Genomic DNA, 14,413 nt, shown 5'->3' with positions numbered 1-14,413 from the left:
TTTTGCCTATGTTTTCGTCCTTTTCATATGCTCTTCGGTACATATTACTCTGAAGAAGACAGCATTTATACAGTTTTGTAAGTGAAACAGAGTTTTGCATACAGATTGCCCATTTGGCAATAATACACAGGGAGCGACTGTGTCATCATTACCCGCCCCCCGCCACTAATGATGTAACTGTATGATATCGCCAAAATGTACTTTTTTTTTTTTTTTTTTTACTGAACAGAGATGAATATTATAACCTATGTCCTTTTCTTCTAATAATCAGTGTTAAACTGAATATATCCTAAGGTATTCATGTATTATTTTATACTCTGTGCTGCAAACAGGTTTGGGGTAATTTGCATGTATGCATAAATCATCCACTCTCTACCCACCAGAGCAAATTATTTTCTCTGATTTAAAGACCCGTACCCACATGGACATGTCACTGCACCTCTACCAGTCCCTGTAGGCTACACTGCCTAATTCATGTTGAGCAGTACAGCGCTTTCCAGGTGAATCCTTTAATGTGCATTGCACTGATATATGTTCTATGACCTACATTAATGAACAGAGAGATTACTTTCTGTAACTTTAAACATTTCCATGAATGGAAAAGTAATCTCACTGCAGCACATATCATGGGGCTTTTAAGCAGCTGAATTAAAGTTGTAGTTTAGGAAGAAGGGAAATGAGACTTGATGCATTTTTTTTTCCTTTTTAGGTATAGAAGTTCATTGTTATTTTTTATTGCTTTTGTACGTATTGCAAAAGCACTGTGATATTATGAGATACTGTCATATTCTAATGTATACTCTAATGTATATTTTAAACCTAGCAGTGGCTGGAAATGGACAGCTGGCACCTTTTAACAAAACATGTATGGTGATTCAAATCAGTTTCACCAATTTACTTTAGTTGGCAATGATTTTTAGACAACAGCTTGTGCAGTTAGACCTTTAAGATGTCAACAAACTGATAGTGAAAAGCGTTTTGAAAAGAAAAATCACTTACTGTAATTTGAATGCATCTCATCAATCTCCTTCTCTGACTGATTCTTTGAGAAAACCATGACCTGAAAGAGATTAGAATTGACAGAAACATGCACTTTAGCATTAATGTGAACAATATTTCAACAACTGCTGGCTTAGTTTAAGCCAACAATTAGGAACCACGTTAATACTGCAAAGTTCTCAAAGGTAGCCTATATTTTCTTCCATTCACTTTTCTCAACAAAACATCATCCACATCATATTTTTACCTCGCTTCCACCTTTTATGACACATTATAGCCGCCAAATGTCAATAAAAGGACAAGTCAGCCATCCAAACATTGTTCTAAAAGCATTATTACAGTTCAAAATAAAACTCCACAGGATGTATTTAAGAAGATAAATAATTGATCATTTCAAGCCGTTAGAGCGTACAGGTTTGGCTTTTCCCTGCAGTTGATTCCTGATCTTCTCATTGGCCTCCACCTCTTTGGCAATATCTTCACCTGTTGACAGAGGGAAGAAAAATCTTTATTACTCTTGAGATCTCAAAAATTGTCTGTTATACGAATTGTGCTATCAAACACATGACAAGGTTTTGACCCATGAGGACTCTGTTCAAAATTGAGGCATTTCTGCTGAGGCCAGGAAAGAGAAACACAACTTATAAGATTAAATGTGTTCATAAATCCTGAACACTACAGTAAATCCTATAGGAAAACAACTTCTAAATGGGTATAAAAACATTTGCCCCCTCCTTTGAATCCCAGCTGGATATATATTTGAGTAATGTCAGACCTACATTGGTTGAATCTGATTTTGGAGGTTGACTTGCTCATCTTTCTGTGCACATTTGTCGGTATGTTTACTCATATTCAGTTCACTAGCTGGTGTGACTTTCAAGAGTCCTATATGATGAAAGCATATGCTATAGTGGGTAAGTCAGCATAGGTTTCCTTAATTTGGAATATACAAGTTTTTAATCATCATCAATTGGTTAATTCTCTCCAACTTTACCAACCCCAGCTTTGATGAGATGTATGGATCGCTGGAAAACACCTAGCAACACCATGGTGAACATAATGACCGAACACAGCTATTGTCAGTACCCACAGCTGTCAAGATAGCATGTTAGTAATGGAAAATGTTAGCCATTTAGCAAATATGCCTAAGCTTGCAGAAGACTGTGTGCAGTGTGTGCAGGTTGGCAGGTACATAGGTAGACAGGCAAGAAGGTCGTCCATTCATTCATTATTAAAGGTTTCTGAAATATATTTCCACCCCCGCCTTTAAGTCAAAAACCAGTATCAGATGTTACATTAGATACAGTGTCAACCCTATGGCTTCATGGACAAAATGCTCCGCACCTGATTTTGGGTTTAGGGAGTCACACTGAGCATTGTACATGTGGACAAATTCCTGGTGTCTTTTTATCAACTGGTCTCGAGAACCCTGCATTGAGAGATGGCATTCCTTCAGCCTCCTCTTCAGCTCCTGCAGGGAAAGCAGGTTGTACACCACCTTCCCCATTGGGCGCCTTGCCTTGCCAAGAGAGCTGCATGTGGACAGACACGTGGATTAGTTAACTTCAATAAGCAATAAATATTATTTACTAATGCCTGATGGCTACTACTTGGCTGTAATTCACTTCTGGGAATGTACAAAATTAAAGTCTTGGAGATCATAAGCAGAAAAGAATGATGGACATGTCAGCTTAATCAAATGTATAACACAGCAGCCACATTGTCTGAGCTAGTAATAAAAAGATATCAACGTCTGGGAGTTCCCATTTGTCACACACACCTCTGACCCACCTGTCAAACTTGCTTTTTGGGTTTCATCAGACATTTTGTCTTAAAACACACTAAAATCAAATTATTACGGTAGGTAGCAAGAGGAATCCTCCTCATGCAGAATGGCTACATAAGGCAAGAATATTAAAACCTCTGCAATTCATCATTATGACATCGAGGTCTACTTAAGATTAAGATTTAGCACTGCTACACAAACATGACCAGTCATTAACAGAACCTCATAACTGCTGCATGAGTCATTAATTACTCCATTAATCCAGGACATTTACTAGACTAAACTCCTAGCCTGGCATAATCATTGGAAGCAGGGGAAAAGTGCTAGCCTAACTTCATCAACCCCTTATTGTCAAAGTCTTGCAATGCACTGCATATGTAAGCGGATCCATCACAATCAGTCAATAAACTTTGGATATCATAAATATGTTCATGAAGTTTCTTACATTTTAATTTAACAATCTTGACACAGCAACCCTAACGTTTCCCCACACTTTGATTTATTTGTGGTGGCAGGCCACAATATCAACACTGAACGCCACATATTGATTTTCTATTCCATTTCAGGAATGCCTTAGGGAAGTTTCTTCAGATCTAGATTACTTCATTATGACATCATAATTAGTCTGTAAAAATACTTTCTGACAATCATTTAATAGCAAAACTACTATAAACAGAAGGGGAGATTGTGACCATATTTCACATTTGGTCAGATATGGAGTTGGGGACACTAATCTTGGGTGTCCACGTTGAAACTGTGCTGAATGTATTCATCTTTTGTGCTGCCGGATTGAAGAGGTTTTTGAAGCATCCATACTTTAGAAATTGTGTCTTCTCTACAGCAACATCCATATTTAAAGCACTGCAGTCCACCATGAGCTTCAGGTGATATATTATATAAGGCTGGAAAAACAATCGTCATGCAATTGCAGGTGGTAATGTAATTTTTTTCTACTTAAAATTGGCCATATATTGAATTTATACTCCAAACAAATAGGGGGCAGCATTTCAGCAGAGTGAATAAACTGTGCTCCCTTCATACATCCACACCGTGGCTGCCGTTAAACTAGAGGGCTCACTTTGCTTTGCAGTTAAGGAATTGCAGCCGCAACTAAAAGTCTTACATAATGCACCCCTAAAATTGGCGCAATTTGTAAAACAAATAAATAAATAATAATTTTAGAAAAATCTGTGCGAGACACAGAAGTAAGCTGAAGTTTCAGGTTCTATACGCAGTAACAGTTGATTGCCCAGTGGAGAGCCTTCATCCAAGTCATCAGGTGAGTGAGTATTTTACCTCCTCAAGCTTTCCTTCTTCTCCCCTCTGGTTAGACACGTGTCCAGATGCTTGTTGATAAACTGCTGTGACACACTTACAGAACACACAGGGCACTCCACTGCAGAAAAATACATAAGTAGGAAAAAAAAAGTGAGTAACATTGCGTACCACTGCCAATCTAAAATACTCCCCTAGCCAAACTTTATCAAAAAGTTTATATAAAATAACGTCACAAAACGTTAACACCATGACAGCTGCATTGATCATTCAAATTAAACAAATGAAGAGAGCATTTTCCATCACAATGCCATGATACACATTATGCAGGACAGAAAGGTTAACTTAATGCTAACTTTCTCTTTTGCTTGCAGTGACCTACAACATTTAATTTTGATCAGTCATGCCCATTTTCTCCAAGCTGGCAAGCAATAACGCATATGTGGGAGACACACATGCAGACAGTGGAATGTATTTACCAACATTAAAAAAGGGAAAAAAAAAAAAATCAAAGACAACTACGCAAAATCGAGAACTTCCAATGACTCACGTCTATTTGTCTACTTTCAACAACTTTCAAAGCCTTGATTTGTTTTTTTCCACTTTAATCTACCTTTCAAGAATTTCAAGGACCCTTAGGAACACTGACAGCACTTAAAAACATATAGGAAGGGAAAGCTCAGCTTCGCAATCTACACGTAGAAAGAGTTCACCTTTGATTAGGGGCTTTACATCTTTTGATGGTGACGAGGAATGAGCCATCTCAACCTCAGTGCTGATACTATGCGATTCCGTGTCCTCCTGTTTGACTGAAATCAGACTCTGGAGAGACACCTCCTCCATCGGCTCTTCCTTTACAACCACTGGAAGTTGAGTGGCTGCTGAATGTAGGTCGACTTGATTTGCATTGTGGATGCGTGCAGTCTGTATTTTTTCCCGCTGAACACACTGAGCAGCACAGGCATCTCGCTGGGTTTCTTTAGTGGGAGATGTTTTAGGAATCTTTTGGAAAAAGTGACTCAAAACAGAGCTGTTATACTTGTGGCCCCTCTCTCTGGGAGTTCTGCATTTGACAGCTGAGGCTGGGGTCTTGGGTGATATTGGAGGAGAGTCAAACGTTGCTTTTGACAACTGCTGCCTAGAAAAAGAAAAGGCAATATGCATGTGAATGAAAATGGGTGCACCACATGATTTAGACCTACAGACAGCCAGGACCCTTTTAAAGTCCTGATATATAAAGCAGCATGTTTTTCTTCTCACAAAACAACAAATTCAAATACATACTATGTTTGTAGATAACAGACTTAAAGTCTTCTTAAAAACATTTTGAGCCCATTAAAAGAGAAGGGCAGTATGTGCCAATAAATTCTGTTGACAGTAAAGTAAACCCTTTGACATTCACGGCACCAGCTCAACCATCTCACTCCTTTTTTACCGAAAAAAAAAGTAGACACTTTGGCTACAGTCTTGGAAAAGTGGAAAGCAAACAAATTGCAGCTGGACCATTACTTGGCAATAAAATGGAACCAATGAGGTGTGTGATGTTCTGCTTTCCATATCTAAAACTTATTTGTGCTTACTGTCCCCATTAGAGAAGGTTCACACACACACATACATTTGCCAAAGGTACTTTGCACAAAGAAATATGCTTCCACACCACACACCCACCTTCCATCAATCTTTATACTGCACACAGGTATGACTATTACTTGTCACTTTGTATTGCAACATATCATTTTGAATTTTCCAAGTGTAGTATATTTAAAGAAGGTAAGTAAATTTAATAACTAAACCATTTCAAGAATAGGACAGAAACCAAGCACTCATTCCTATTATTATTAATGCCTTATTGCGGCACTGGCACCATAAAATTAGGGCAGACCCAAATGCTTCAAAGCTTCAACTGCCGTGGTAAAAAGTGTCCAAGTCAGTATTCAAAAGTTTCAGGGTCTTTTTTCATTTTTCCTGAGAGGAAAATTATGAGTTGGCTGCACCAAAAAGAAGAACCTGCACACCCAAGCACACAGTATACAAAAGCACTTCTGCTCTGACCTACACAAATGTAGTTCAGCGAGCGAGGGGCTGAGGCGAGGGTAGCAAATGTCTCACTCATTCAAATAACAATTAGAATAATAGCAAACTAGATAAGAAAGGAACGACTGCAAATTTAAGGAAAGTATGATATTTTGTAGTGATCTGCTCTTAGTTCAGGCAAATCCACAAACAGGTTACACATAAGTCATTCAACCACCACCCACCTGAACTGATTATTTTGTCTGATTTATAGACTCATGTCCCCATGAACATTTCAGTGCACTCTACTGGTTCCTGTACATTTCAAGCACAGAAATAACACCACAGCAAATATTGTGGGACAATTAGGCAAAAAAATAAAAAAATTGTAGAAACTTGACAGGCCAGAGGAAACTTTCCAGAGTACGCTAACCTTCAAGCTTCTGATTTTTTTTTTTCTTTTGACAGTTCTATTGGAGCTCAGGATTTATCAGGAGGACATCTGCTTACTGTCTGAACTTGGACTGTAAGTTTTGAGATGTAAGGAACTTAGCAGCATCTCACTATTTCACCCACTGCAATAAAATGCATGGTGATAACCGCTACTTAACTGTACTGTTACAAAACAACCTGTATAATTCAAATGCACTGTCGCTGTACATTATATCCATTAGATGAAATTATTTCTGCCTCATTTGACCAAAACTGATTTTTTTTCCATCACTTTATTATGTCAAATGGTTCTAAATGCTACAGTGCCCAGCAGTTTACTGGCTGCTGCCATAGATACCTCAACAGCCAGACAGCCAGAGGAGCAGATTAGAGATTTAGTACATATTTAGAACACTTTGTATTTAAAATTGGAAACAATATAACATAGCTATCTCATGACTTATGACAGACGTTTATTCCAGTATCATGATTCTGACTGCTGCATGACAAGTTTGTTACCCCATCTGTACGTGAATTTGTCTTTGCTCTGAAACTGGTGGGAACCTGACTTTTTTCTCAAGCAATTAACAAAAAAACAACATTTAGTTGAAGACTGTTCACCATTACCTGCCAGGTAATGAAAGATGGTGAAGATAATGGAAATATCAACAGAAGCATTTAACAATTTCAGTCCCATTGATATGGTCTTATTCCAGCATAGGCAGACAAAAAAACTGTAGTGGCCAAAACAGCAAAAAAACCAAGTCAATATCATCTACATAAATTTCAATTAATAGATTTAAATTAATTAGAAATATGTGTTAAGTGCAAGGATAAGCACAGCAACTTTAAAGCTGGATGTCAGTGAACTTATAGACAAGCACATGTTTTGTGACCATCTGGACACCCTCTTTGACATAAAATTCCATAATATGATTAATTGGACCAACCTTCTCACAATATATGACATCTCTACCATTATTCAGTCTTAATATTGAAATTAAACACACTACATTAGGTTCAAGAAGAAATGTATATCAAAACATGTTTACTCTATTTACTATTGTATTTCAAACTCATTAAAAAAAGAAATGGATGGTGTAAAACCACTCAGAAGTGTGAAGGCACTGGCTGATTACAAAAGAAAACTGCTGAGTTCAGGGAAATAACTTATAATACATCCACCACCACAGAAAAGGGCATTGTGCCCTTGGTGATTAAATAATTTATACAGCAGCATCTGATGCCTCATTGTACAAGCTCCACTTCTACCTAAGTAAATGAATTTACTAAGTGGAGAGACTATGAGGTAGCCGGTTACCGTGATAATATAAACATGTGGCACTGTGATAACGTTAATGGTTTGCTAGAGAAACAGGCTTCTAGTTTAATGGCAGTAAATTAGTGTCATCAGCCAACAGCTACCCAGTACAGTGATTTCCATGAAGTTTCTCTCTCTCTGCCTCTAACACATCATGTTTATGAGACTTTATTTGATTTTATTTGGGAGGGTGACCTGGATGTACAAACAATCACTTAAGTATATTAGATGATCTATTTTAGAATTTTTTTTACATTGTATACTTTTTATCCGTCCGCCACTTCCACACAAATCTCACCTGCCAAAACAAAACTGCAGGTGAAAAAATTCCAAAGAGTCAACAGATCAGACACACACAGAGATAGATAGATCGATAGATTGAGAGAGAGAGAGAGAGAGAGAGAGAGGTAAGCCGGGTGTGTGTGGAGTCAGAGACCAGAGGTGTGTGGACGGACAAGAGAACTGAAGTGAAAGCTAAGGGAACAGATTAAAAGTAGTTTGTGAGTAAACTCTAAACTAAAAGAAATAACCTATAAACTTCCTGTTATACTGTGATAAACACTGTTTTTACACAGGTACAAAACTTCAGTCTATAACAGAAATAGTCTTTGAAAGTAATGTATTTATTTCAGAGGAAAAGGAACTAATCCAAAATTGAAGTGATTGAGACAAGTCTATTGTTACATAACAACAACGCTTTATGGCAGAGTCACCTATCAAGGAATCCCATTTTTCAGACACCCAGCGCAAGACGACAGGAAATTAAAAAACAGAGGAAAGAGCAGCTGCGTAAGCCGCTCATTCATAACAGTGCTGACAACTGGAGGGTCTATGGTTAGAAAGGAGACCTTTCAGAGTGTTGATAACATTGAGGTGACTGATGAAAGGGAGAAACGTCATGGTTTATTGACCAATAACAGCGCTCAGGCATTATATCGACATAAGCCCAGACACTGAGGAACAATTCCGATGATTTTAGATTGAGAGTTTTTTTCTTCTTTATTTCTTAGGGATAATGTTCACTGATGAACAGAAAATGAGTCAGAGCTAGTGAAGCAGACATATTTTTTATCTATTTTTCTTGGCATGTACATACAAAATAGCAAGAGCAAATCCCTGTATATTCTTTTGTCTTTTTGTATTGATATTTACTCATTAAACACATAAAAAAACTAACAGGGATACAGAGTGGGATTAAACATTAAGAAAGAGATCATGGCCAAAAACGGGTACATATAAACCCCAGGGGCTGGAGTGACATACTGTACATAGATACTGTGAAATTATCTTTATTTCTATTTATAGAACAATTGTAACACTGCAGGGAAACAGACAACAACATCTATCAGTCTGCCTAAGACAACCCGTGAGCGCAAGCACATGGCCGACTGCACCCATGTGGCCAGCGCTGCCAACAACAAGACACTCGTCTCAAAGCAAATGTTTTCCTACACTGTGATAAATGTCACTGAAGAAAAAAACCCCACACCACTCCCTATGTCCACATCCAGTGGTAATAAAAAAAAAAAAAAAGCTAAAGCCCTAAAGCTACACAGCACACACAGAAGTGCAATATAAGAACATTTTTGAAAGACTTCAGCTGATGAAAACAAAATCCCCATTTGATTTATAGAAAATCTTTAAATCAGATGTAGATTACTAGGAGGTAATTACAAGTGTTTCTGTAATGCTGGTAAATTGAAGTAAAAGGGGCATACTGTAATCTTGTCAATAATAATGGGATTCCCTAAGAATCACTACAGTAATCGTTTTTCTCTTTAGTTCTTAGAGCCATGAGAACACACACTGGAGACGTGCTCAGGTGGTACACCTGTGCTCACAGTAAAGAGCTTTTACATGGATTGTACAGTAAGTCTTATTTCCTGATCTGCCATTTTCATTACTCTGTTGGTCTAACTCAAAACATTTAAATAATTACACTGAGCATAAAAATATGCTGTAGAGCTGTATGCTCTACATGCTCTATGCAGCTGTATCCAAAGGAACTGCTAAGGTCCTTGTTGCCCAAAAAAATACTTGGATTTAATAGTTCCTAGACCAACAAAGCAGTAACACAGTGACTCCAGGCCCATTTACCTCTGTTTTCTGACTTTGTTCAATATGCATCAATATGTAATCATGCATTCTCATTGCCTCATTCACTCTGATAACTGTAAAATTGTTTTAACACTTTTGCTGGTGATGCAGGATGCACTCAGGTCCATTCACAGAGACAGTTTTGATACCTTCAAAAAAAAAAAACCACACAGTTTATCCATTTATAATGTGTTGTATCTTACCTTGCAACTTGAAAGTTTGCCACTAAGTCATCCAGTAAACGGTTGTTTATCAGATCCCCTTCCGTTGCTTGCTGAAAGAAAAGGATGAAGCGAGATGTGAAGGAAAGCTGCCTCCTTTATTAGACAAACACAGTTAATTAAAAGTGTGTCATGTTGATTGAAGTTATCACCCTGACGATCACTCAAATACACTTAAGGGCATAAATATGCATTCAACTGAAGTACATACTTACTGTATTGCAAACTGGACACTGTAACTTAAAAGAAAGAAATTTTCTGATGCACAAGGAACAAACTGTAAAATAAAATGCAAAGAAAGATCACGTTATACTTAATCAGTTGCCCAATGAGTAGCTTATTTCCTTTCTTTCAACAGAGCAAATCTAAACTGAACAAGCTACATAAACAATGTTACCTTCAGCTCATATACAACACCAATCAAAGGTCAGAGGGGAAAAAAAATGCAAAGTCCAAAGATATGAACAGATGCAGGCAAAGATACATCTACCTAAAATAAATGTGCTTCAACTTGAGCAAGACAAATACACATGATGACTATAGTATGTTGTTCTTTAGGGTTTGACTGATTATCGGGACCAATATTTAACATTTTTAAGATGATCAGCATCTTATTTGTATCTGACTGCCATTCAAATAAATTCATTTATAAAATGTGTTCTAATGCAGCCACCTCACTCTGTGGTCTCACTCAATATCCTGCAGACAACAGTATCTAACTGGTTACATGTCACGGGCAATAGTCCATCAACACTGATTAATCTGCAATGTAAATAGTAACTACAGCTAGCAAATAAATGCACTGTCTGTGCAATGTTGTGTAGTGGAAGTACAAAGCAACAGAAACTTTAAATACTCAATATTTTTAATAGTCAAATAAACATCTCTTTCAACAGTATAGCTCCATAGCCATCTTAAAGGCTTGCTCAACTTACAGTTGTGAGAACATTTAGTCATCATTGTAATATTCAGGAAGTCAAAGCAGATGGGACACCGAAGCAGGGCATCAACATTCTGTAGATTGGGGGGGGACAAAAAAAACACAGTGATAAACAAAACATTCATGAAACACCTAAAGTAGCCTGGCTATAACACAAACTACAGACAGTGAATCATTAATGTAACAATGAAGCTCAGGTATTTTAGTGTAACAGACTTATAGCAATGGGGTAGCTGTATTTCTAAACCATAAATGCGATTGTTCTAGAATAAACAGAAGAGTTTTGATTTTTTTTTTTTTTTTTTTAAATCACAAAACTCAGCTTGCTCGAGTTGGTGATTTCTGTTTAGGAACCTTTGCAATGAGGTTCTAACGCGGTGCTAACAGCCATCCAGACCCAACAGAGCATATCGGGAGTTGCATAACTCACCGGTTTAATGAATGCTGTCACTTCTAACGTATAAAACTATAAGGTTATACTATATCAACAAAAACTAAACTACCTTTTCATTCGGTCATATTATGTATATATGGTGATTCACACAAATCACAGTTTGTTCACTGTCAAGCTAGCGTTACCCCATATGACCCCGAGCTAACATAACTGTTTATGTGGGGTAATTGTTTGTGCTACGTTAAACAGGGGAAGTTAGCATCCATACGTTAAGCTAAACGCTTGTAACTTGACACGTCTTTTGATATTAACCTTGCTATCAAAAGACAATCCAATATAATATTGAATATTAACCTTAAAGGTACCCTTATTTAACCTAGCTAATTATTTGATTAGCACAGTTGAAGCACAGATGTGTTTGTTGCATCGCAGTTAACGTTACAAGGTTAAGTAATGTCACATTAGCACTTGTTAGGTTAGCACATCCGCCAGTAAAAGAAGTGGATGCATTACATTTGTAAATATTTTTTTGTTTTTAAGATTTGTAATGCAACCCGTTAACATCCGTAGGAATTCAGGTTAAGTTAGCTGTTTGGTTTCATTTGGCTAAAACGTTAATAGCCATCATGTTCGCACAAAAGGTACATTTAAAATTACACAACTTACATTTAGACATGCTAGGGCAGGTGGTAAATCCGTTTCAATATGACGATCCATGCTTCGTGAACAAAGCGCAGTTATTTGAGAAAATCACAAAACTTTCTGTTTCAGTGATCGCCAAGTCCCGCTCGAAGGGATGCTGCGTACGTCATTTGACGATTTCCGCTGAGTCACATACGCAGATTGTGTGCGCTCATTTGAATGTTTGGACCAGAAACCTCACTTGTTGATAAATGTGTCAGACGTGTTGCTAATACATAATTGTTATTAAGCAACTTTTTTGTATTCAAATAAGAACAACTGCTAAATATATTTCCTTTTTTTTTTTTTTTAATTTCTTTTTTTGTTTGACGATTGAATGTTAACTTCACTTTTGAATTGTTTTGCCACGGATGATGATGGCATTGACTAGTTTGATTATATAAACTGAACATAACTTTTACCTGTTTAATTGTGTTTCTAATAGGGAATACGAGTCAGTGAATAATGTAAATGATAATTTAGTGTAGCCAATTTTGCAGCATGGCAGTTGAAGCAGCACAGAGAAGATTCAGTACAAAATTAAGCCATGAATACTTTGCAAAGATTGCATTTATGGCCCAACTGATGGGAACTATAGGTTGAATGAAATAGCTGGCATAAGATAAGACTTAAGCAGATGTTTGTATTCCTTAAATTAACCAAGTCAGACCCTCGAAATTTCCAACCAGGGAATCTGAGAGTGGAAAATGGCTATTCCATAAAACTGACTTGTTGTGGTGCACATGAAATATGGTATAACAACTTCCAAACTTACCAGTGGGAAAATACCACTGTACCTTTGTGTGTGTCTTTGACAGTTGTTTTCAGGTCATTATAGAAACTAATGAGAAAGTCTTAAACTCCCCACATTCTCCATATTTAAGGCATCATGGAGTAATTGTAACATCTTGAACATGAAAATGCTTAACAGGCCTTTGTTTTGAAGGGCCTAACAGCATGTATATACAGTAATTTCCCTTAAGAATCTTTCACACCAGTAAGCTCTTAACAGAGGCCTACAGTTACCTGTACAATAACCCTCACTCATTAATCCTTGTGTTAGCGTTACTGTATATTTTTTAATCCTAACAATTCCAATAAATGATTGATTAAATGAAGTGTATTTTACATTATTTTCTTAAATACTTCTTGCTTGCAAGAGCATTGAATTAATTATTCAACTTTGGATTTACTGTATATATACAGTATACTCTATGTCAAATGTATGTATTCCTCTGAGATTTTTCAATTTATGAAGAAGCTGATTTTTCTCTACACGCACAAATATTATCAAAATGAATGTCAAAGTAGTCTCTGAAGCCAGGCAACAAGACATTATCATGCAAATGTATTTATGCTGGGCTATGTGACATGTGAGTTTCAATGTGATTATTCAGCCACATGAATGGCCAGAGGCATTTATGCGCTGTAATTAGATTTTTCCTGGTGGTTCAGAGACTGCAACACCCAGAGCATTTGGCCAATTAGATAATTTCACAGTGCCACCGAAGCATTAATGACTCTTTCCTTGTAGTCTCCATGGCATTACCAAAACAATCTGGTAGCAAGGTTTCCCCTGTAGAGGAGAATGAGACCACTTTAATTTGTGCAGTTGTCTGGCATTTGTCACAGGAAGTGTCACAGAAAATGACACGCCTTTGCAATAGGCTGCTGTCTGTTATCATCTCTTTGAGGAAAATTATTAAATTATTTTCTCCCCTTTCATTATATTTTCTGTGACCTTTGTGACACCTGTTTGAATGCAAGGAAGTCGAAATGTCTCAGGAGTCGATGAAATTGTAAATGTCAAGGCCAATCAGGCTTCTCTTTTTCAAATTTTGTTGTGTGAGGCCTGATTACTTGAATTGATCCAGCTAAAGATTATACCTTTCCCTAATTTAACACACACATACACAAATGAATCATGTGAAATGGACTTTGTGTCAAATGATTTAGACATTATGATGGGTTTGGAAACTGGGAATGCTCAATCTCTGCATGCTCAGCCAAACAGTGATTGGGTGGGAAGATGACATGATGTACCGAATGCCTGGAAGACTCTGCTTTGCATGTTTTCAGGAATTATGTTACATATTAAACCCATTACCAGGTACTTAATGCAGGGTTTATATCAGTCTGGGAGTTTTAAATGTTCTTTTGGTGCAGAGTTGGATCACTGACTCTGTGTGTTCAAGGATTATTTATAGTACGTTAAATGTTGTCTGAAATTTTTGTGAGAGTAAACCTGTAATCT

General features: G+C 37.2%; 1 protein-coding gene across 3 annotated transcripts in view; it reads right to left on the bottom strand.

Annotated features, from left to right (window-relative positions):
* rad18 (RAD18 E3 ubiquitin protein ligase) overlaps nt 1–12,321 on the bottom strand; it is a 38,060-nt gene extending 25,739 nt beyond the window's left edge. For 2 of the 3 annotated variants that reach the window (XM_046383826.1, XM_046383827.1), the window contains exons 1-9: nt 12,145–12,319; nt 11,080–11,158; nt 10,360–10,421; nt 10,127–10,197; nt 4,774–5,198; nt 4,082–4,181; nt 2,344–2,531; nt 1,412–1,482; nt 1,000–1,060 (exon numbers count right to left, since the gene is read on the bottom strand). In XM_046383826.1, coding sequence (XP_046239782.1) covers nt 1,000–1,060; nt 1,412–1,482; nt 2,344–2,531; nt 4,082–4,181; nt 4,774–5,198; nt 10,127–10,197; nt 10,360–10,421; nt 11,080–11,158; nt 12,145–12,195 — 1,108 coding nt within the window. In that variant the 5' untranslated portion in view covers nt 12,196–12,319. Of the gene's footprint in view, nt 1–999; nt 1,061–1,411; nt 1,483–2,343; nt 2,532–4,081; nt 4,182–4,773; nt 5,199–10,126; nt 10,198–10,359; nt 10,422–11,079; nt 11,159–12,144 lie in introns of all 3 variants that reach the window. The other variant, XM_046383828.1, reaches the window with a different exon arrangement.
* Between the last annotated feature and the right edge of the window lie 2,092 nt (nt 12,322–14,413).

The sequence above is a fragment of the Scatophagus argus genome, chromosome 3 (genome assembly GCF_020382885.2).
Source record: "Scatophagus argus isolate fScaArg1 chromosome 3, fScaArg1.pri, whole genome shotgun sequence".
Taxonomy (NCBI): Eukaryota; Metazoa; Chordata; class Actinopteri; family Scatophagidae; genus Scatophagus; species Scatophagus argus.
This window is presented reverse-complemented; position numbering and strand designations above follow the sequence as displayed.